This window comes from Sinohyriopsis cumingii, chromosome 11, assembly GCF_028554795.1.
Source record: "Sinohyriopsis cumingii isolate HCF-2022 chromosome 11, ASM2855479v2, whole genome shotgun sequence".
NCBI lineage: Eukaryota > Metazoa > Mollusca > Bivalvia > Unionida > Unionidae > Sinohyriopsis > Sinohyriopsis cumingii.
This window is the reverse complement of record NC_142971.1, coordinates 86663098-86680271: the sequence shown is the minus strand read 5'-3', so window position 1 is coordinate 86680271 and position 17174 is coordinate 86663098. Positions and strand designations below refer to the sequence as shown.

Below are 17174 nucleotides of genomic sequence, written 5' to 3'. Positions count from 1 at the left end.
TCCGCTGGAGACTGACGTGACCACATAAGAAAACTGTCGAAAATACCATACAAAACGTGTCCACTGTAAAATCGCACCGACATACCACTGTTATGCGATGCAAACTGGAAGAATGTGCGGTTTGGTACGAAGAAGAGGAAAACACTTTAAGTTCAGGAGAATTTGAATAGGACGATTATAATAAATTGAAGACTCTAACTTAATTTTTTTTTATACAAGACTAATTGTGATTTGAGCCATGTTTTGCAGGCATCTGTGTATAATCCACGTGTGTTAAAAGTCAACATCGAAATATTTACACCTGTTGACATTGAAAATACATCGTGAATCTGACTGACATCAATGCAACATACTTTAGTCATAATGTTTTCATTGCTTATTAGTGGAATGATAGCAAATGAACAAATTCTTCCTTCTATGTTTCCACAAAAAATGTCTTTTCACGTTCATTCCATCCAATACCCATATAAAATATTTTAATATAAATTGGAATAATTGGAATATTTGTGCTAAAGTAAACCCCAAAAATGATTTAGGAAAAGGTATCTTGCGGATCCTTGACAGGATAGATAATTTTTACTCTTGTAAACAAATTTAAGTACCCTCAACAGCCATCACCATAAACAATCGAAATACAATTTAAGTACCCTCAACAGCCATCACCATAAACAATCGAAATACAATAGATATTCATTAGTTTGAGAGATATCAACTAAACCAAGGTACACTGGGACAATTTTAAAGTTCTCTATGCAGTTTATAGTGATTTTGAATGTATCATCATGCCAATCATAGTAATCATGAATGCATAATATGTGGCAGATATATACTACGAAGTCTTTCAAAAAAAATGTGTTTAATAGAAATACAAACTACTTCTGATAAATAAAACAGCCAAACACATTCCTGCTTGGTTTGGCTTGTACCTTAAATCAATCCACAAAGATAAATCAATGGCTTACAGGTCACATATTAAATACTAACCTAATGCAGGTTAATTTATAACCTAAAATGCAGAAACCTAAGATTTGTCAAATTTTCATTTTTTTGTATACTTTAACCAACATACAGTTTATCTGTGATAGCGAAATAACTGAAAACAGTTTATTTTATGGCAAAGCACATGCACATGAGGTGCATGATTATGATGACTTATCGGGGGAGTATAGAGGTCTACACAGAATATAAGATGAAATACAAATATCCAAAATCTTTGTGAATGTTTGTATATAAATCATCCGATTGTGAAAGCAACTGACTGGACAAGAGATTGGTCACACATGATCCAGAAGAAGAGATAACACTTATTCTGGATAAAGTGAAATATGTATAATTTAGATAAGGAATTAATAGTTGCGAGTTTAATGAGACAAGGAAATAATAACATTTAAAAGGACAATTAGGATAAACTTAGAATGATGGGGAAATCGAACGAAAAGCTGGCTGAATATTTTGAAGGTGAAATATTTAAAGAGACATCTAAACAGTTTATTCTGATGTTACCAAACTATTTTACATTTACCGATATGATTACATAGATAGTTTTGAAACATATAATAAAACAGCTATATGACAAGCATACAGGTCTTCTATATTACTAAAAGGTTTAAAGATATCAAATGATGATTACCACAATGTATATCATGCCATATAACATTTTAATCATCAAACTTTCGAATACGTGAGCTAAGTGACAGTTATATCATAAATGAGACTTTAATACTGTGTGGCATATTTGAAGATATTCATAATTTATGCATGAATAGGTACAAATTAGATGCTGTTCACTTCTGGTATACACCGGAACTAGACCATAATACATTGCTAAAGACATCTAATGCAGAACTTGAACATTTACCAGACAAGGACATATTCTTGATGACTGAGAATGGAATAAGGGGTGGAATTAGTATCATACTGCCTAGAAACACACAAGAACATTATGAATACTACTTAAAAATACTGATATATCATCATCACCATGTAAAACTGAAAAAGGATACACAGAATTATCGTTTTCATCAACAACCATGGTTACGGTATTCACTGATATAATTCAAAAATAGACTCAGAACACAGACAATCATTTTAACAAAGATGTACTTAACTTAATGAATACATGTAGAGAGAAAACTAGGAGGAAAGCAATGAATAAAATATGTGCTGAGAATTTTTTAAAAATTTAAAATGTTGACCAATAAAAAAAACTGTTGATGTTGACTTGTGCTTGTCAATTTGGAACAAAAAAATATCAAACATAACCAATCTAATTTATAATGGATTTATTGGACTTGATTTAATTATGTGGTTTATATATTAATTTTATCACGACTAGTTGAAAAACAAAAGCTGTGATATACTAAGATAATTTGAAACTGGTACAGATGATTTTCGCATAAATATTTAGTCAGACAAAATAACACAAATGAAGCTATCCCACTTTATAAAACAAGTCACTATTCACAGATTAACACTGTTGGCAACAATAAAATTAGTAAGAATATTGCTGGACATGTTAACGAATGAGTTCAATGGCATTCAAAGACTAAATAATTCAAAGGGATAAAGTCGAATTTTTATTCATTACTAACCTGCAAAGACAAACCTAATGTTCTGAAAAATATTAAGGTATAACAAAACAATTGAAATATATTTATGTTTTTCATGTCACGAGGGAATTCGAAAAAAATAAATTTAATATAGACATATATGGATGAAATGTGTAGCATCACAGTGACAATGGAAGCATTTTAAGCTTATCTTGACACTCGTTGTTAACATTAGGAACCTAAACACATTACCTTATGTATATGAAAGCTTTCAATAGTCAAAGGAGACCTCAAAACACATTGAAAGTTTTGCTTCAATCTTTCTATAATTTCTCCTTTTGTTCTATCTGGGATAGCTTGGTTCTCATTAAATACAGACTCCATTTTTATTGCGCTTGCTGTAAAACACTACTACGCAAGTCTTTTATTTTCACTGAAAGCTTTGGATACTTATGACATTTACCATGTAATTTACTATCATGGATACTTATGACCTTTACCATGTAATTTATTATCATGGATACTTATGACCTTTACCATGTAATTTATTATCATGGATACTTATAAACTTTACCATGTAATTTATTATCATGGATACTTATGACCTTTACCATGTAATTTATTATCATGGATAATTCTTATATCAAGACGGATATAAGGGTTGGCAGTTTAAAATTTATTAACACTATATCACTGGGTTCTTTGTTGTGTTCTAGCTGCTTCTGAAAACTATTGCATTAAAAAGAAACTGTCAGTAAATCATAATTTGGTAGAGTTCATGTAGCCACTAAGAGTGCTTGGTTCTCAAGATAACTTTCTGGGCACGGTAAAGCAACACACAGATTCAATTGTAAGCTTTATTAAAATTATTTTGGTTGCCGGGTCAATAATTATCTCTCAGGTATTGTAATTGTAAAAGATATTTGCCTTGTTTCAAAATTAAGTTTTATTAAAAGTATTTTGGCTACCTGGTCAATAATTCTCTCTCACGTATTTTAATCGTAGAAGATCTTTGCTTGGTTTCAAGTGAAAGTTTTATTAAAATTCTTTTGGATGCCAAGTAAACCAGGTGGAAACAAGAAGTTTATATTGGGCTAGATAAAACAAGCCAATATATTTGTGTCCAACTGAGAAGACAGAATATAGATACAATCTCAAACTTTCTGATACACGAAGGTTCCTGAGGATACTGATATGCAAATAACGGACGTAAATGAAATACCCATTTTGAGTGAAGATGAAACTATAATTCATGAACAACACAGAAGAATCCAAAGTAGAGAACTATGAACTTCAATGAAAAGATCATTCACTATAAAAGGGAATAAAGAATTAAAGTGTCAACTAAATTCTGTAGGAGCTATCAATGTGAGAACAGCATGATCTGACACTGAAATGTATGAATAAAAGATTGAAGAATTAAAACAATTAACAGCAAAGAAAGAAACCCAAAGCAAAAATCTGTACTGTAATAACCATTGGACAGACTTGAAAGAGCAAATAATTAAATATTAAGAAAAATTACAATTATGAGAAATATTGAAAACAGAAACGGTTTGATATAAGTGTGACAATTGCCACTATTGCATCAGCAGTAGGTACATGGATGACTTTATCAGCTATTACTCTATTGCCACAGCAATAGTTACATGGATGACTTTATCAGCTATTACCCTATTGCCACAGCATTAGGTACATGTATGAATACATCAGCTATTACTCTGTTGCCACATCAATACATGAATGGCTATATCAGCATTACCTCTGCCCGTAGAAAGTTAATAATAAGCATGAATCTAACTGCTCATAGTCAATACCCCCTTTTTACATTTTGTAAATGCCACATGCAGTTTAATTGTCCAAATGTTTACAAATTATATCAAATGAACTATGTATTCTATTCTCATTCACTTCTGTCATGTGCTCTATTGTTTTCTATTGTACTGTCACAAATTGTTTATTAGCCAATGGAATACCAGTCTTCACTACATTAATATTAATGGTAAGATTTAATTCATTCCTAAACGAGTTTTGTATTTAAGCTAATCGTTATTGTATCCTACTATTTGTTTTCATAATCATGTAGCTTGTTCATAGAAATTGCTATCACCACTACCAAAATAGTTGAATTTCACTTTTTAATATGTTATATTTGTTCTTGAATATTGTGATAACGTTTTCTACTGTTTCACAAGATTCCTGTCCTCGCATTATAGTTCACTTAAGATTTTAACAGCATCTGATGCTGTGAAAATAAACTATACAATAGCTGCTCTTTTCTGAACTTGTGCACCCAAAATATGATCTGATACTTTCATTTAATCTTATATTACTAACATCTGTTAATCATTTTCTGTTTTGCAGAAGGAAATAAGTACAGCCATTGAACTCAATTACATAAATTTTCTCTTTAAAATATTATGCAGTGATTTAACCTTCTAGTGAAATGCTATGTCTGTACCCTGCAATACAAACTAAGTTCAGACCTTAAATCAACCGAGGAGTGGATAAAACAAAATAAAATGGTAATAAGTGAATGTAAGACAAAATGCATGCCTATGGAAATATCGTAAAATAAGTTGCAAAGTTAAAAAGAATGATGTATAATGTACATCAATAATGTGGCAGTTGAAAATGTCAATGATGGGAATCTATTACGAATAATCAGTGACAGAAGTCTTAAGGGGGAAACAAGTAGTCAGTGTCTATAGATCCCTTACATGTAAAATTGCATTGCTTTATAGCATAAAAAGTACCTGATGAAGGACAAAAGAAATCATTACTATAATGCTTACATATTTCCAATGATTAACTACTGTTCAACAAAATGGGGAAATTGTACTAGTTCACAGCTAGACAGAATTCACAAACAAGCAGTTCTTGATGCAACATCATGAGACATGTTGGCAATTAAATTGGTTAAGAATAGATGAGAGAATAGATTGTTTGAAAGTAGTTCCTGTTTTTAAATGTATCAAAGGAGATCGTCCAGAGTACATGAATAAATTATTCTACAGCATGTCTTCTCCCCATATTCTAAGATCAAACTTGAACAATGTATTATTACCAAAACCTTGCATTGAACAAATCAAAGCAAGTCAACAGTATTCAGGAGCTAAAATATGAAACTCACTTCCTGCTCATATTCAATCTTCTGATTCATTTAAATCATTTAAAAAGAATTACCTGTAGTATTTCAATTGATAATAATAATAAATTAATGAGAAAAATACAAGCTCAAGTTTGAGTTCTGAGATTTATTGCAGTGTTACTCTTCAGATTTATCCCTTGCTTGATTTACATCTTTCATATTAGCATATTTATAAAAGTATGCATAAACTGTCAATGTAAATAAACTGTCAATGTAAATAAACTGTCAATGTACATAAACTGTCAATGTACATAAACTGTCAATGTATATGAACTGTCAATGTATATAAACTGTCAATGTATATGAACTGTCAATGTATATATACTGTCAATGTATATAAACTGTCCATGTACATAAACTGTCAATGTATATGAACAGTCAATGTACATGAACTGTCAATGTATGTAAACGCTCAATGTATATATACTGTCAATGTATATAAACTGTCAATGCACATAAACTGTCAATGTACATAAACTTTCAATGTAAATAAACTGTCAATGTATATCAACTGTCAATGTACATAAACTGTCAATATATATAAACTGTCTATGTCTATAAACTGTCAATATACATAAACTGTCAATGTATAAAAACTGTCAATGTATATGAACTGTTAATGTATATGAACTGTTAATGTACATAAAATGTCAATGTATATAAACTGTCAAAGTATATGAACTGTCAATTTACATAAACTGTCAGTGTCACGAAATTGTGGATGATCTATATCAATATGTATATGTGATCAAAAATGTACTTGGGTTTCGTTGCCACGTACAGCGTCACCCGAGGGTGGTTACTTGTTTTCGGCTCCAGTTATTTTGAAATACAGTGCGCGACTCAACCCATGATGCATGTGCAAATTGCATGCAGTGAACACCTAAGTACCTAGCTGCGCATATCTGTCCCAGCTAGTATACATATAGAGCACATTCTCTATAAACAAATTACACTACAACGAGTCTTGTCAGGAAGCTTACCTCTTTACGGGAGCAAATCTCCAGCTGTAGAATTATTGAAATTTAAGTTTGTATTCTTTATTAATATTCGTTTTATATTACAATAGTTTCATATATTAGATGCTTTAGAATTTATTCTACATTCTACAGAGTCAATACCTAGGTTATACAACGCCATGATATTATAAATACTATAGTCTGGTTCGAGTTAGCTATTTGTTGTAACTGAACAGACAGATTGAATTTAATTATACGCTGCATGCATTGAACGATTAATGTAATGGGTAACGAATTCATGTGCATGCATGCGCAACATATACCAATGCAAAAGTACTTAACTGTGTCATATGAACTACACCATTTAGTTATAATTTTAGCTGCCTTATACATGGTTTGATGTGGAATCACAGAACTCTGTGTGGTTTCTTGTGACGTGTACGTTGTGTCTGGTAACGTTGGTTCGGAAGAGTATACTGGTGTTCTTGATGCGAGGCAGCAAGGCTTCATGACCATTGGGTCTGTGTTGAATGTGAGGGCTCTCGAGGGATCCTTCAACATAGTGAGAGGGGCAGACCATGCATGGGCGCTTCTTTGACCATTGACTATAGCGAGTGAAACCCGAGATACATCTTGGACGTCAAATGGGCGCCACGATAGTTATATATATACAGGACCGGCGCTACCATGTAGGCAAACTAGGCAGCCGCCTAGGGCGCTGATTTCAGGGGGTGCATTTTTAATTTGTTTTTATTGTTTATAAATTTTGAAATTGATATTTTCCTGGGGGTGGGAGGGGGCGCCAGAATATAACCTTGCCTAGGGCGCCAGATAGTAGTAATATATATATTACATGTTTCATGTCATTGTTATTTCCACTATTGCTATCTGAGCAAAACTACATGCATTCCCATTTCAGTATCGTTATATGATTGATAGATTCATAATTTCATACATTCCTATTGCAATATCGTTATATGAACGATCGATAGATTCATAAATTCATACATATCCCTATATCCCTTGGTGCTTAGTAAGACCTTGTTAATATTGGGGTGTAGATTATATACTTTTATTTGTTGATCGGTGAATGGACGAAATTCACGTTTGTTTAAAATTCTATTCGTTAAATTCATGTTTGAGTTTACTAACAACAGTTCTGTGTTAGGAACTTTATAATTTTCCTTACCTTTCTTGTTTATAATGGTGTCAGATTTGTTAATATTCAATCTGTGTTTATAAATAAACATCTTATAAACGCAGTTGCTTTAGGCGTCTTCACTAATCCAGTCCCAACCCGGCTGTATCTTGTGCCAGTCAGTGTATATAAACTGTCAATGTGTACGAACTGTCAATGTACATAAACTGTCAATGTATATAAACTGTCAATGTATGTAAACTCAGTGTATTCATAAACTGTCAATGTATATAAACTCAGTGTATTCATAAACTGTCAATGTATATAAACTGTCAATGTACAGTGAATTCAGTGTATTCATAAACTGTCAATGTATATAAACTCAGTGTATTCATAAACTGTCAATGTATATAAACTGTCAATGTACAGTGAATTCATGTCTCTCTACTTTTGTGCTTAATGTTTATGACATTAAAGTATAATACTTCATGTTAACTTTACTGCATGGCACATCTTTGTAGAAGTGATCATTAACTTTTCACAGTCATTTTTAATTATCGTAACTGGAGAGATGAAATGAAACTTTATATATGCATGTAAGTCGTACCATGTTGATACTGTATTTTAGTTTGTATTTGTGGATGTGTTTAATTGTAATTAGCTATTTTCTTGAGACAGAAACAACATGCTTGAAATTATTTTGATAGTTTAGGGTTGTGGGGAGAGCCTCAAGGGAGATTACTTGTATTTAACTAATTGAGTTACTCTCTTTAAATAAAGGAATTATTAGTATTCTTATTATTATTATAGTACCTTCCACCAAATCCACAAGTATTCTCATTAAAATACAGTATCATGATTTAACCTTTCAGTACTTTCCACCAAATTCATGAATTCATGTTTTTCCCAATTGAAACTACTGTATACAAAGTTTTGATGAATCTGTATATTGTTTCCAATAGTACATCTGAGCATACTGTGTTATATCTCATCTGATTTATATGATTACTGGACTAAATCTATCCGGACCACGTAGAGGCATTGCACACTCCATTTGTAATTTCCTAATCTGGAAGGTGTTATGAAACCTAAAACAGATTTAAATACCTCTGGCATACTTTTATATCTTAAATCTCTGTCTGAAATCCCATGACCTGCAACCGCTCCGGTGGACTAGTGGTTAGAGCGTCAGCCTCGGATGCGGGTGGTTGTGGGTTCGATCCTCTGTCAAGTCATATCAAAGACTTACAAAAATGGTACTAACAGCTGCCTCGCTTGGTGCTCAGCATTAAGAGGTTAGTATTAGGACTGGTTGGACTGGTGTCAGGATAATGTGACTGAGTGTGACATCATGCTACATGTCTGCGGCATGATGCCCCAGTGCTAGACATCACTATAAACTGCCACACTGCAGAATCGTGGTGATATGACTAAAAAATTGTTAAAGCTACGTTAAAAATCCAAATCACACACAAACACACCCATGACCTGCTGTTGCCAACCATATTCCCTACATTAGTTGCTTCTGCTAAAATCTCATCACATACTGTGCTCTGTATGTGACCAGAGAATCTTAACTATCAATTTTAATGGTGTAGTTATCAAAATCATGTATAGTCTGTAAATTGAAAATACTCAATTTCACTGTAGTGAAAGTAGGTACATTGAAAATACACAATTTCACTGTAGTGAAAGTAGGTACATTGAAAATACTCAATTTCACTGTAGTGAAAGTAGGTACATTGAAAATAGTCAGTTTCACTGTAGTGAAAGTATATCTAATTATATATTTGTGCGATGTTCATGGAGTATTAAACTTAGTTACAGTACAAGGGTATGGTACTTTACTTGTTATGTTTTTAAATATAAAGTCTCTTATTAAAACCATTAATGTGAAATTAACTTTCCTTACGCAAATACTTGAAGCCTTTATTTTTTCCACATTCACATGCAAATTTATTTTTGCTTATTTCTCTTTCCAGTAGTTTTATTCCTACACTTTGATACATACACAGAGAATGTCAGCACCTTGCATCTGGCATGTGTTGTCTCTAACACAACTTGATTTCTTTAACAATATAATATTGATTGTGCCATTTACTTGTGAAACCTAATTTTAATTACTACAAAGCGAAAAATGAAAGATTTGATTGCTTTGAAAACTGCATCTACAAACTTTTTATATCTACACACAATGAAAGGTGTACTGGATTTGTCTTCATGCATTTGGAATAAAAGCTGCAGACTAATCAACAGATTTTGGGTTGTTTTGCCGTTGTTCTTTGTAACAGATGCTTATATATATATATATATATATATATATATATATATATATATATATATATATATATATATATATATATATATATATATATATATATATATATATATATATATATATATATATATATATATATATATATATATATATATATATATATATATATATATATATATATATATATATATATATATATATATGTGTGTGTGTGTGTGTGTGTGTGTGTGGACACAATAAAAAAACTTTTTCCTGTCTCAGAACTAATGGTGAAACTTTTTTCACCTAGGTCATATGTCCCAAGACTTAAGAACTGAAATAAATTTGTACTGAATTTGCCCCCCACCGCATGTTGCAATAAAATAAACAAAATGCTTATATGATAATAAAATGAAAGAAACTAACCTTGTGTTGTTGTTATTTATTCCTTTTTCTCATCATCAGCAATAAAAATAAAATGTATCCACGAACTGCATATATGTATCGTATTCCATTTTGTAGCAAGGATCGCTTATGTCTGAAAATGCACGTCACATTGTTCTTTGACATGAACATTGAGAGACAAATCATGTTTGGTTGTATTCAAAGGTCTGAATATGTTATCCAACTGACCACTGGATATAGAAATAGCACAATTAATATGGTAACGCATTTAATATGGGGATAGTGGGTTCGATACCCGCCCATGACAGCACAGGTCGGTAACAGCAGTTCGTCCTTTGGGGAGACTCTTAGTTCCCATATTCTCAGCATGACAAAACCACCACTATGTCAAAAGTGCCACACATTATAGTTTTATAGCTTTATAAGGTTTTCATATGTACCATTTTGCTATTTACTGTTATGTTTATGGATGTGCATTCTTGCTTCCCTCATGTTTTATGAACAGCACAGATGTGCATAGTGTGCATGTTTCAACTCATTTTTGTTCTAATGTAGTTTTTTTCACATCCGACATATTAAAAGATGTCAGACTTTGAAAAGTTTTAATCCTCAATAGTACTGATATTTATGCAGTGTTCTTCAGCTGTTTCTAATGGAGCTGTCAATTACTTAATGGCTTAATGGTTCCTAACTGTTAAACAGTGCATCATTATTGGGGAACTTTGTAAGTTGACAGTTGTTCACACTGTGTGACATGGTCAGCAGAGCTCCACAGCTATAGGAAGAGTCAGTGGCCTGGCCCAATTGGACAAGGTTGACAGCAGAATGACCCTATCCTGTTTGGAAATGGTTCAGTGCTGGATGTGAGGTAATGTTCAGGAACAGTGGAAGTTTTTCTCAGGCATAAACCCTAGCCAGCAGTTTTTTGGTTGCTTCAAGGTGATGGATATGTGGAGGAGGAATGTTGCTGAGTACCAGTGGCCATGGTAAAGGAGTAGGACAAAGTGTTCCAGAGACTATGCACATTGTTGAGCTGGAAGTCAATTGACTTGGCATAGGATGCTTTTGTTATTCCCCATGGAACAATATGTTGTACCTGATGTTTACCATGCTCTTTATTATAATTTAAATGATATAATTTATCTGTTTACAACTTAGAATTTTCTAGAAATGAACTCTGGACATGCTTCCTAGCTCTCTTTTGTGTCAGTTTTTTTCATACAATCTTGTTTACTTGAAAATTATTCATTCTTGCATTTAACATTCTTTAGTTGAATAATTTGTATTGCTGTGTTCAGATTTTGATTTGGGTGGAATTATTTATTCAAATTATATTCTATGGAATTACAAAGTGCTCAGCAGTATTCTCAGACAGAAACATTCATTTTGAATGATAGTAAATTCAGACAAGGACATCTTGGACTATAGTATTGTGATTAATTGGAAACCTGATAGCATATCAGCACACTTCAGGCTACTTGTACAATAATACATTCAAGACTACAAGCACATCAAAACCTTCAGAACTGGGTCTTATTTCAAATACCAATGGAATTTAATAAGAACTTTATTTATTAGGACTGGTGATATATCTTTTTGGACTATTTAGGATTTTAATTTGTAATACAGTAAGTTCTTTTTAATTTTTACTTTGTATTCTAGAATAATAAATTATACACTGAATTTTGCAAAACATATTTGTTTTTGTTTTTGCTTTTATATATTATTTTAGTTTACAATGTAATAGACCTCAATGTACATACTGTAATTAATCTCAGCACATGTGGTAATAATGATAGTGAGCAAACTTGTACAACATATGGACTTATAAATAAGGGTTTATAAATCACAATGTGATTTGTGTTGTGATGTGATTTTGATTTTTAACGTAGCTTTAACAATCTTTCAGTCATATCGCTACGATATCTGCAATGTGGCAGTTTATAGTGATGTCTAGCACTGGGGCATCATGCCGCAGACATGTAGCATGATGTCCCACCCAGTCACATTATCCTGACACCAGGCTGACCAGTCCTAACACTAACCTCTTAATGCTGAACGCCAAGCGAGGCAGCTGTTAGTACCAATTTTTAAGTCTCTGGTATGACTCGGCCGGGGATCGAACCCACGACCTCCCGCATCCGAGGCGGATGCTCTAATCACTAGGCCACTGGAGCGGTCTGAGAATCACAAACCTAAACGAAAGACATATCATGCCTAAAATTGTTGAGATTAAGTTACTGCTAAACCAGACAAGATCTGTATATATTCTTTCTCTGTGTGAAAGAGTTTTAAAGAGTAACATTAATGATATTTTAATTGAAATTAATTGGTTTCAGTTTGAAAGAAAAAATAAAACAGGGAGGAGGATTCCTATCTACATTGCAGATTCCATTAAATAAGAAAGAGAGAAGATCATGAAACACTATGGAAATTATGATTTGAAATAAATTTGAGAAGGCCTTTTCTGATATGCTTTACTTATATGCCCCCAAATTCTAAAGTAGAGTGGACTGATATACTTGAAAATCAGAAACAAAATGCTGTCAGTGTACATGATTATGAAACAATAAGAAGTGGTGATTTTAATACACACTTCCTAAAAAACCTCCTCAAAAGTGGCTGGACTGTTTCCAGACTGGTAATTTTAGTCAGGTCATTGGCAGCCCAACTAGAATCATGAAAGACACTTCACAGTAATTGACCATATATAGACAAATTAAGCAGAAAATATAAATGAAACATGTGTACCCATGTTTGCAGTAAGTGACAACTATCCCAAATATATCATTTGGCATGTGCCTAAATTTACTATTAACAACATCGTGAAATAAAATGCTGAGTTTCTAAATTTTCATGAAGACAAATTCTGTATCGACCTATAGTTTATACCTTTTAATGATATTGCAAATATTCCAAATGTCAATACTGCTTTCAGTGCTAGTACAAACATTGTATGCATGTATTAGAGAATCATGATCCTTGTAAAACCAAGCATGTTAAGCTTTGACATGAATGGACGACCAACAAGATAAAAGAGCAAGACACACAAGCGATAGGTTTCATAGATTCTAGGACTGGGAAAACTATAAATAATGATGAAAACAAGCAAGCAGTCTAATACATATAGCTAAGAAAAACTATTACAAAGAAGCTACTGGTAGTGCTACCAATAGCAGCACATTATGGTTGTATCTAAAACATTTTAGCTCCTCCCAAAAAAATCTTATGCCTGCCCAATTAGACCACAATTGGAGACTCAACTACAAGCTTACATGAAATAGCAGACATCTTCAACCAATACTTTATGAACATAATAATTATGTCACAGAGAACACTGAAAGCTTCTTGATTACGTAACTGGCAAAGTTCCAACCAATCCTTCGCTTTAATTTTCTGAAGTTAATTTATGTTAATATGATGTGTACTGTACCATCATGACACTGAATGTTAAGAAATCTACTGAAATTGATGAAATAGGCCCAATGGCCTAACATTTACTGTACTTGTGATATCTCAATCTATAGTTTGCCTCATTAGCAAGAATATCCTGTCTGTTGTTTTTCCATATAAATTAAACAAGCAAAAGTAATCCCAATCCATAAAAAGGCTCTAGACTGGACCCAGGAAACTAAAGATCTATTTCTGTTCTCCATTCTTTATTAAAAATCTTTGAAAAATGGATTGTTAAAGATGTGTACCATTATTTTCAAAACATTCTCACTCTTTCACAAGGAACAATCAGGTTTTCGCAGGGGTCATTTATGTCAAAGAGTTTTAACAAAACTCAGACTTTTGGATGAAGGAAATCATCAAGGTGAATCTAACATGTATATTATTTCAAGACTTCAAGACTGGTTTTCATCCTATCTTTGAAACAGACCTCGGTAAAACATGGTAGCTCAATGAAAATTAATCATGGTATTCCCCAGGGTCTATTTTTTTAGGTCCACTGATATTTCTTATTTTCATGAAAAAGACCTTCATTTGTGGACAAAGCACTCAAGCAAAGACTTATGTGCAAATGATGCTACTATAGCAGCTTCAGGTAGTGATATAATTACTGTTAAAGCTCTACTAGATTCCATTATAAGAAATATAGATATGTGATCAAAATAAAATGGTTATAAATGAAACAAAACCTAAATGGATGGAAATAGCCCCATCAAAGAAACTTTCCACATCTAAGAAACTGTGAAATCTGACAATAAATGGGCAACTCATAGAAAATGTTAAGGAAAAAAGCTTTCAGTACTGATAGTTGAAATCACTTAATGATCTATAATGGGACAAACATAATGACTGTCTGCAGCTCTTTATAAGTAAAATAACTTTACTAAATGAAATCAATAAAGTCTTACCCATGCAAACTAGAATAATTAACTATATTGCCTACATTTTGCCACTTATTGACACTGATTGACAATATGGGAAAAATGCCCCAAGAGTCAGTTTCAAAGAATTAACACTAGACAAATTATCAACATCAACTAGTTGATTAAGTCATTACTTTTACAACAATATTTTAACCATCTCATCTTTTTGTCGCGACTGATTATATTATCTCAATGTCACCACATTTAAATGTTATCTATAAATCTGAATCGTTACTGAAATATTTGAGCAAATCTTTAAAAATATTTTAAGTCAACATATGAACACCTCAGTATTATTATTGGACACAACTAGTTTTAACTATAATTGTATCCCTACCAAACATATTGCTATTATCATGGATAGTGACACTGTTTTATTTGTTTTACCCCAACTTGAGTAAGATAATGAAAAATAGTAACACTAGCTAGAACTTCAAAGTGCATCTTTATATACTCTTTTAATGCTGCCATCTACAGAAGTGGGTTTGTATAAAATATACTAGCTGTTTTGACTCTGGTATCAATGTTTTATTTTTCTGTTGTCTTACTATAACATAGATGTTTGGTAAAGAAAATCTGCTTGCAAGTACGGTCATTTTTATGTATCCCTATGAATATAGTTGGTGTGAAAATTACTACACTCTAGAACTCTCACATCTACATTTCTGAAGACTTACAATTGTTCTGGACAGAATTTAGGTTGGGGTAGACGTCTCCCTTTCTTTAGGTAGCTCACTATGTCCCAATTGTCCACACCAGGATAAGGTATTCCACCCCATGTCATTAACTCCCAAAGTACAACACCAAATGACCACTGCATTAGAGAGAAATACCAGTGAATTTAGTCCCATAAGATCAAAACAAACAAAGGAAAGTATGTTTATTCCATACACAAAATTTAAAGCATTTTTGGAATGTTACACAGATCAAGGGATAATACTTTTCGCGAGTACAGAGATTAGCAGCATATAGAAGCTGCAGAGGAAACTGAGAAATTCCTTTTATTTACTCATATTAAGTAAGCACATTTTTTTAAAAGTTGTATATATAACCAGTCATTTTCTGCTTGTACCGAGTAAAGCACAATTTTCGAAATTTGCAGAAAAACTGGACATTCAATTGCTTACTTCAAGTTGAACACAGTTTTTATGTATTAAAGAGAGAATAGTGATAGTCACTTCATCCATATACTGAGGTTCTGAAAATTGCAGAGATAAGTTGATATTGCACCTTTGTTTGCACCTAGTTTGACAAAGTTTAAAAAGTCTCAGGACAATTTCTTTTCATTTCAAGCTGAGCACTGATTTAGAATATTGCACTGAAAGCTTGACAATCTTCTATAATTGTAAGTAGTCATTTTCCAAAACTATCAGTGAAAATTGGAAAATTTTATCCCAGCCTCAAAGAGTCTTCTCAAAGGTACATAAACACTCCATGAACCTAATTCAAGTACGGTAAACAAAATAAATATATTAACTGTACGTTAAAATATTAGATTGAAAAAGAACTTAAAAATACTGGTCATACTGTGAAGTCTTAGATGTGATACAAAATGTTTTATTACTTCAAATATGATGCTATAGTACTGACCACATCTGATTTGGAGGTGTAAACTCCTCTCTCCAGACTCTCTAAAGCCATCCATTTGACAGGAAGTTTGGATTTCTTGTTGTCACTACTGTAGTAGTTTTTCTCGTACATGTCCCTGGATAATCCAAAATCGGCCACCTTTGCATGGAATTCTTCATCTAGCCTACAACAATATTCATTTAATGTACGTGCATTTCAAAGATGCTCATCAGATTTGTGACATCACCTTACATAATGCTGACAGGGTACATGTATCTGCTCTTTTAGTTGATGTGTACTATGATAATTAAGACATTTACATTTTAACTGTTATAGTGCTTGCAGTTCACATATACCCACATTTTTGTTTCCACTGATTGACTGCATATTTTGTTATGACAATTAAAAAGAATAAGGAACAACAGTTTTATCACCTGGATTTGAAATATTCATTAACTTAGATCATTCTATGAAGTTGCCAACAATTTGAGGCCTGCTTTTCCTCTGTCACAGGCTAAAGTCAGCCAGTGTAACATCTACAAGAATCTTAAATATTTTATGAATTTTAAATCTCTAATATATTTCAAAGACTCAAAATAATGTTATGTTGGAATGTTTGTATACAATTTGGAATCTATTTTGTAAATTGCAGGTGCAGGAGTACATTTATGACTGAGATAATGTGTGATCAATGTTACCATAAAATTTCTTTAAAATATTTATGTGTAAACCTATCCTATCCCAAAAAAAAGTTGTAATAAATGCATATT

The 17174-nt window shown here is 32.4% G+C and overlaps 1 protein-coding gene across 1 annotated transcript in view; it reads right to left on the bottom strand.

The window, feature by feature from the left end:
* The window catches only part of LOC149788907 (hepatocyte growth factor receptor-like), a 102962-nt gene that overhangs the window by 8136 nt on the left and 77652 nt on the right, over nucleotides 1–17174 (bottom strand). Inside the window, exons 15-16 of the mRNA XM_089973568.1 lie at nucleotides 16426–16588; nucleotides 15513–15649 (exon numbers count right to left, since the gene is read on the bottom strand). Of these exons, the coding sequence (XP_089829694.1) occupies nucleotides 15513–15649; nucleotides 16426–16588 (300 nt within the window). The remainder of the gene's footprint in view (nucleotides 1–15512; nucleotides 15650–16425; nucleotides 16589–17174) is intronic.